General features: G+C 35.9%; 1 protein-coding gene across 3 annotated transcripts in view; it reads right to left on the reverse strand.

Moving 5' to 3' along the window:
• Window positions 1–8,511, reverse strand: part of agmo (alkylglycerol monooxygenase) — an 83,811-nt gene that overhangs the window by 38,231 nt on the left and 37,069 nt on the right. For all 3 annotated transcript variants that reach the window (XR_015508442.1, XM_087282646.2, NM_212883.2), the window contains exons 4-5: window positions 2,440–2,543; window positions 2,198–2,293 (exon numbers count right to left, since the gene is read on the reverse strand). Coding sequence is in view for 2 of the 3 variants with exons in the window: in XM_087282646.2 (XP_087138772.1) it covers window positions 2,198–2,293; window positions 2,440–2,543 (200 nt within the window). In the remaining variant the exon portion in view is untranslated. The remainder of the gene's footprint in view (window positions 1–2,197; window positions 2,294–2,439; window positions 2,544–8,511) is intronic.

Genomic DNA, 8,511 nt, shown 5'->3' on the forward strand with positions numbered 1-8,511 from the left:
CAATTTATTGTTGATGTACAAATTATTTCACACTGGATGTGAAAATCCCTGAGCTGATGTTGCTGTATGAAACCCATTCTTTTCAATGGCTTGCACTGTACAAGGATGTTTTATTGCTGAGCTGACCAAAGTGCATAAGCAACAAAATATACAGTCGACATGCACTGTAGTCATAGTTCAAAACAGTTCATGTATACTTATCTACTTTATGCATGAACCATAGATGATCACACGAAAAGCAAATTCTGCTCTCAAATAACATGCATATGGAACACTGGTTCTTGCCGCTTGCAATGACTCTACTGTGCTGTCATGGCAACACTGTTAAAATAAAAACCTCTCAACTCACCGTCTATCGTTCTGTGTCAATAACATGTGTGGGGGTTTTTTAACAGTATAATTAAAAATTTTGGGTTACATTATTTAATAAAATAACAAATGGTTTGGGTTGTTTTTGGCTTCAGTTTTTGCCAAACAAGGTCATTTCAGTGCATCCCTACAATTTGTGTTATGTTTACAAAACAGGTCATTATTAAAATTACACTGTTATGATAGTTTGATTTTAAATTATATAGGAATATAGACTACCTGACAAAAGTCTTGCCACCTATTCAAGTTTTAGGAACAACAAAAAATAACTTGACTTCTAATTGATCATTTGGTATAAGAAGTGGCTAATATGAAAGGGGTCTAGGTTACACTTATTTGACCAAAATAAAATTTGATCATGCCTTGATTTAATAGGGATAGTAAGATCTGACTTTGCTTAGACAAGTCTTGTCATTAACAGAAATAATGTACAGTATAGAATAAAAAGTCATAGTGCAGTGGAAAAAAAAAATACCGTGTTAGGGGCCAATCCGTCCAAACGCGCTTTTTGCGTTGAGAGGCGCCTCTTTTGAATGGTTTACAAACAGCCGCGAGCATTTGTGTGCTGCTTGTGCGCCCTGCTGCGACTCATGTTTTTTCGGTTGTGCGCTGTGCACTCACAGTTGAAAAAAAGTCAACTTTGAGCAGAAAAAGTGTGTTACGTCGGTCGCGTTCTGTTTCTTTCTCCGAACAAAACAAATGAAAGCAGAGCCAGGGTTTCTGTTGAGGTGACTGCAGTGTTTGTATTGTCAACTATGGAGACTTTTGAAGATGGAGGAGAGACTTGTAGTTGCAGTTTTGAATTATCCAGAGTTGTATGACTTTACAAATGTTGAACATCACAATATTATTAAATATTAAAATTATACCAAGTTCAACAGCAACACTCCAGCACAATACCCAGCTGATTTAGTGTGGTGCGCCTCGCATTTTTGTAACGTAAAGGCGCATTCGGTGTGATTGGCCCCTTAGACTACCATAAGCTATGAGGACTGAATCCATACATCTTTGCAATGACTCAAATAACTAAATATAACTAAATAGCTTAATATTAATAAAGTCATCTGGAGTGGCAAAGAAAGCATTCTTGCAGGACTCCCAGAGTTCATCTAGATTCTTTGGATTCATCTTCAATGCCTCCTCCATCTTACCCCAGGTAAGGGGGGTAAGGTTTCGAAAAAAGAAAAAATAGGGTTCCACATTTTATAAAATAAACTGACAGAGACCCTAACTTGACTGATTTCTAAAAAAATATTGGGTCTAAGCAGGTTCCAATAAGCCTTCTGCAGTATTTGTGAAGATTTGGATGCAGTTCGACAGATGATTTATCAGAAAAATCTACCTTCTACCACTTTTCCTAATGATCAACTAGAAGTCAAGACAAGTTATTATTTGCTGCTCTTACAACGGAGATTGACAACAAGACTTTGTCAGGTAGTGAACATACATCTGGCTAAGTTAGAGTATACTTTGTAAAAGAAATGTAAGACATCAGTTTACCCACTCAAGCAAAGTCAACTTATTGCTTTTCAGAGTGCAGCTTGAAGTGGCTCTTGGAAGTATAAACATCCCAATTCTTTTCCCTTAAGAGTCCTTCACATAAAAAAAGTTTATATAAATTTATAGAAAACCTATAAAGTCCTATATGTCATCTTTTTGTAAAATTCATAACAAGCTGTTCAAATATGAGCAGTAAATCTGTTATTGAAGAATAAACATTTTACATTAAGACCCCTTTAAAGATCATTTCATTAATCCTGTAAGCCTTGACAGTATTTTTTTACCCCAAAAATTTTATAACCATTAATAATAACAAATCCCACAATACCTCAGTATGAATCCAGAACTGGTACAGCAGGTTGAACTGTATATGTACCGCAAACACTGAAGGAGGAATCAGCAGCGCCAACGGAGAGTAAAATATCTGATAAAACACATCGAATATTATCACGTCATAACACATCATTAGCTACCAGCTTGAGCTCATTAACTAACAACTGTTATTTGATCAACCATGTTTCATGGCAAAAATGATCATAAATGAATGAGACAGACGCAGGTGCTTCATACCCATGAGGAAAACTGCTGTGTGACAGACTGGCGCAGAGCTGTCGACAGATTGTAGTATTCAGAACTGTGATGAACCTGATGGCCCGCCCAGAGGATGTTTAACTCTGAAACCACAAGATGAATGTGAGATTTTATTCCGTTTTTGACATTTACAAATGCTCTACCATTTGACCTGTGCTGGACCTGGTTTCATCTATTGCTCTTTCTGGACATATTAATCTATTTTATTTACTATTTTACTTACTTTATTTCACGTTTGTAACCCCTATACTGACTGAATAAGAGACAAGATTGCAATGAGTTGGATTAGTGCATTAATTAATTATGCACTTAACTATGAAACTAATTGAAATGGACATTAAAAGGTTAAATGTTTAGGCCGGTGTGCCTCAGTCAGTCTAATAGCACTCATCAGTGTCTAAATGGCTGAGGTACTTTTCTTTGGATATTACATGTTCTTCAAAACATTTCCTTAAGTTCATAAAACATTTACTGCACCTCAGATTTAGATGGAGAGAGAGCCATTTAAAAAATTAAAGGGAGCCATTTTAAGACCACTCTTTTATTTTTAGGAATGTGTTAATATCTGTCTGCATCTTGAATCTTAGGACTAAGAAACTCCTAAAATAAAATAAAATAAAATAAAATAAAATAAAATAAAATAAAATAAAATAAAAATAAAAAAATCTAAACTGTTGAATCTAATCTTATGAATCTTAGGGCAATGAAACTCCAAACAAAATAAAATAAAAATGCAATTAAAATTAAAAAGTAAATAAAATAAAAAATAAGAAAAAGTATATAAAATAAAAATAAAACATAAAAAAATTTAATTACATAACTAAACTGTTGAAAAAAATTCAAGGTTTTATTTTTTTTTAGCAAAAAAATTTATTTTATTTTTAATTTTTAGCAATGTGTTAATATCTGTCAGCAACTTGAATCTTCTCTATGAATCTTAGGACAATGAAACTCCAAATAAAATAAAAAAAAAATAAAATACATTTCTGAACAATTGCTTCTTTTTTTACATTTCTTGTGTTAAAGTAAAAATAAATAAATTAATAAATAAAAAACAAATAAAGAAAAACACACCTTAAATCTTCATTACATTCTGTTGCCTTACAACAGCACAGCTTCCTCCTTCAGTGGAAGTCTACACGACAGCTTTAGCAAGTGCGACTAATGAGGTTGCAAACACTGTCAACTCTCTTTAGAATTTTTCTTTGAGATAGTGGCTAAGGCCTTGTGCAAGTGTGAGGTCCATCAAATCTAAGAGCTGGTGAAGTTCCCGGTGAAACGCTGTGATCCAGCTGAAAAAACAGAGCGTGGTGCGAGCAGAAGAAGAAAACCATGCTCTTTGCCAGTGAGGCTGTGCTGAGAAGCTGGACTCACCAGGCAGAGCAGTCAAAGCCCTCCACTGAGAAAACAACATCAACCAGTCCACTTAATCCAGATAACAGGACCAGGAGGAGACACTGTCAGCTTTTACGGCCTCAGCCTTTTCAATGCATTTTTAAAGCAACTGAATTTTGAGGCACATTTCATGAGAAGTAGGACATAAAAACTTACATAGGATATTTGCGGCATGGGGGCTCAAGAAAAAAAGAAGAAAAAATCTTAAGCAATGATTTTGAACATAATCAAATTTAGTCTGGAGGTAAATTATCTGACAGACACAATTTTAACTTAGTGAAGCTTTCCAGTAAAAGTTTACACTGATTTTGAAAAATGGTAAGCCATACTAACGAGACTGAAAACCCTCTGACAGCAGGTTGTCCAGTTAAAGAGACTCCAACACATTCGAGTACACAAAAAAAGACTGGTTGTACATTAAAGACGCAAAGAAGAATATCTCAACATAGAATTAAGAAAATGTAATTTTTTGTCAATTGGTGAAGTTTGTTCCTCGTCACTTGCTTGTTTGGTTTGGGACTTGTAGAGCTGCACATCGGTGGAGTGGCTATTGTGTTTGGGCTTTCAGCAGTGACATTTACATTACAGTGAACTTCAGCTGTGACAACTAAACTGAAGCAGTTTCAATTTTACTAGTCATCTAGTGCATCTATTTTAAACTGCTTTGACAGAATCTACATTGTAATAAGAGCTATAGAAAATAATATACATTGAATAGAATTGGAAAAAAAGGCTAGAAAAACCTTTGCTAAGAAGCATATTGACAGAACAGAACTAGTTCATTTTATAGGTGCAGTAAGCAAGTTGACACCCAATGGTTGAACTACGTATTGCATTCCTTGATCAAAACAAATGCAAGTGCAGGTTGCCAAATTGACCAACTGGAGGGAGCCTGAAAATTTAAGCTTAAGGCAGATTTAAATTGTGTTCTATATAAAAGCAACGGCAAGCGATAGAAGGAATATCTTCCATTTTTGTTCCAATCAACACCTCGAATTGATACATTATAAATGGTTTCTATTTCTTGCAACGGAACAACAGAAAACTGACAATGATGGTTGCAGCAGATAGTTCACCTCAGATATTGAAAATAAAAAAGTGTTTTATGTGCTTAAAAATAAGTGAGTGTTTTTGACATTTAAACAGACATAATTTTACACTGTAAATAAATGACAGAACATTAAATAAATAAAAAAAAGAATAAATAAAAAAAACAGTATTTGTCTAAGTCAGGGCTTGAAATTGCTGGTGCTCCCAACTTTAAAATTAGGAGCACCCACCAAAAATGAATAAGCACCACTGCAACTTGTATATTAACGGATGTATTGTATTTGAAAACAGCATCAATTAGGACTAACAAAGACCAGAAACAACTATCTAACTAATGCTGATGATTTATTGATATTTGCGCAATATATCCAAAATGAATGTCTAATAATTATAAAATATTAATGATGACGATGATAACAATAATACTAACAATGAATAACATTTCTCATTATTATTCTGCCTTGAATGTGTGAGTTATCGGCAATAAAAAGTCCTACTGTTACTTTATAAAAAAAAATCTATGGTTTGCATAAAAAACATGAAGCATTGCAGTAACAAATGTTTATTTTGCACTATTGTTTTATATGCTGGTCAATTTAATAAACAGAAAAAATGGACAAAAGAAAGGAAGAAAAGTCTCACTTCTGCAATTCTTTAAAAGTTTTGGTTTGGGTTTGGTTTTTGTAAATGCTCAGTCTCGTTATGCTCTGATTTTCATCTCTCTGTGTTTGTGAAAAAAGCCGGCGAGTCAGCCAGCCTATATCAGCAGGGCAGAGCAGGATTCTCGCGATGACCATCAGCAAAAACTGTCATGTTGCAGCACAAAACTGTCACTGTGAGCCGCAGTTTCAGTTTAAAGTTAGTAAAGGTGAGCTTCTTTGGCGTTGATGTGTACAGTGTTAGGTTTTACATTTAGCGGACATTTGTGCTGAACGTGCGGTGAATGCAACGCATCGAGATTCAGGCCATTAAACAGCTGATCCACTCCGAGTCTTTCAGCGCTCTCTCCAAAATCACTCGGTTGATCTCGGCTGGTGGATTAACATTCACTACATGATCGCTCTTATCGGCGCCATTAATAAAAACTCTAAGTGGGTCTGCAAACCTGTCTACTTTTCAAGTGCTGATTCTTCCTCAGACTTCAGCCACCAAAGTGCCCTGTCATCCCAACGAGGTGCGCCTGAAAACATGAGCGCGCTGGGTCGTGTGCGCGCCCCTCCCGACATTTTACAGTCTATGGTCCCTCCAGTGAAAATAATAAACTTGCACAAGCTTGCCCTAGTTAATAGCCTCAGTCATAGTTAGTCTAGTGTGCATAGTTATCAGTCTCAGTGACAAACTAGCGCACAGTTTAGTTGCAGCAGTTTTGTTTCATGCAGAAACACAGTGTTGAGAAGCCTTTACGATGACTTAACCGTGACGAATTAAAGCGCGGTTAATAGTGAAACCGGTTAATCGTTGCATCCCTACTTGTACATTTAATAATGTTAAAGAGGTTTATAAATCTTCCATAAATCTAACCATTTTATGAGTGAGTGCATATTTTAAGCTTCTGAATAGCTGTATCTAAATTTCTTTCGTGTTTTGTCTGGTGCAAACAGCCAAATTGCTCATCACTGCAAACATCATCATGTAGCGTGTTGTTAGGACACTGATTACAATGTAACCTGCTCATCTAATGTTTATGCTTATAATATTTATATTATTTGCTAATTAATAACCTCATGTGCAACTCTGAATCTGCATCTCATTTTGGAGTGTTCTACTGTCCACTGGAGGTTGAATTTCGGTCACAGACGCATGCTTTGAGAGCTTTTCTGAATGAATGAATGAAATATGCGGTATTCCACCAAGGCCACCCTGGTTGCTGCAATATAATTGGCTAAACATGGCATTGTGCAGGTTAAAAGAATTAAAACAAACACTGTGTCCGAAATCGCATTATTCCATACTATATAGTACACTAAAATCAGTATGCGAGCAAAGTACTGTTGTATGTCCAAATTCATAGAATTCGAAAATCAGTATGCGAGAATTCATGAATGGGAGTGAAGCGAAGGAAGGTCACGTGACCATGACAAAATGGCGGATGTAGTACGTCCAAATTCCATTCATACTTTTCACATTAATACTGTATAGAATGCACTTTTCTAACAGACGAGTAGTACATTTAAATTCAAATGCAGTACCTACTGAGTAGTAGGCGGTTTCATACGCAGCCTCTGACAGTGTTCAGGCATGGAAAGTACATTTTCAAAGCAGAAAAAACGAACTTTAGCATTGTTTTTTAGATAAACAAGAATGTTCACTTAGCATGTTTCTTAAATATCTGCAACCATATTATGCTATTTTAATGCTTTAGAAGAGTCAAAAATTTACATACAGCACCTCCATAGAAGACTGTTAACAATGTCCTGTAGAATCTACAGTTAACTTACTGGCAACAGTTACAGCAAAAATACCATATTATCATTTACAGCAACAATTGCTGTATATGCATTTACAGTATTGTATATCTTTGCTGCAAAATATACAATAATTCACAAAGCAACTTTAAAATACAGTAACATACGGCAAAACTGTCCCAAAGTAAAATGCAGCTCATATTACAGCGAAATACTGTGTAATTTACAAAAAAATTAACAGAGAGTGCTTTGATACAGTTGCATTTGCTCATAACACAACATGTATAATATAATTATGCAGTTCAGCTTTAAATTTAAAACTTCAAATGAAGTATTGTAGTAGAGAGAATTTCTTTGTTATAAATGACACACTTTAGAGCTTCCTGCTTTGAATGAAGCGATGAAATCAGAGGTTTTTTTCTTAAAACACACCCGCTGAGCTCCAGCCTTTGCTTGAGAGTGTGTGAGCCCATGCTTTCACCTCCTACGGCCGAGCAGCGTAAGATTGATGTGGGGTGTCACCGGTAGGAAGTATGTTCAGCTAGGCCTCATTGCAATCCATGTCCTCGTGCGCCGGCCTCCGCTGGAAGCCGCATAGTTTGGCAGGCAGAATTCAGAGGGGAAGAGCTTTAATGATGAGAACCTATGCCACAGAAAAGACTTTCCCATCATGCCTGAAGACCAAGGTCTGGTCAGACACAGAGTTCCTGTTCTTTTCTCAAGAACAGCAGCCATAAACAGGGTAAGTTGCAGAGAATGAGAATGTGCTATAAATTGACATAAAAGCAACAGTTCGGTCTCAACACTCAAAGAGAGATATCATAAAACTACATACTGAAACTTTGCTGTGTTGGGATATGTTGTTAGCTAGTGAGTATATGCCTGTTAGTTCATGATTGATTGATTGGTTGATAAATTAGTCCAATAATAAAATGTAGTTCATTCTCATTTCCTCAATTCAAATAAAGCCTAGTTCACACTACATGACTTTAAACATAGGCAGATTGCTGTGCAGTTCACACTACATGACTTTATTTTGTGTCTTTAAATCGCTGTGGTGTTCACACTACACAACACTACGTAAATTATCCACAAAAGGGGGGGTGGGGGATTACAGACTAAGTGATCTTACAAACAACTCAGTCCCCAACAGATCAGTCTACATACTAAACCACAGCTAATGAAATGTTAAGGCATGGGC

Source organism: Danio rerio, chromosome 15 (genome assembly GCF_052040795.2).
Source record: "Danio rerio strain M-AB ecotype USA chromosome 15, GRCz13ab, whole genome shotgun sequence".
NCBI classification, from domain to species: domain Eukaryota; kingdom Metazoa; phylum Chordata; class Actinopteri; order Cypriniformes; family Danionidae; genus Danio; species Danio rerio.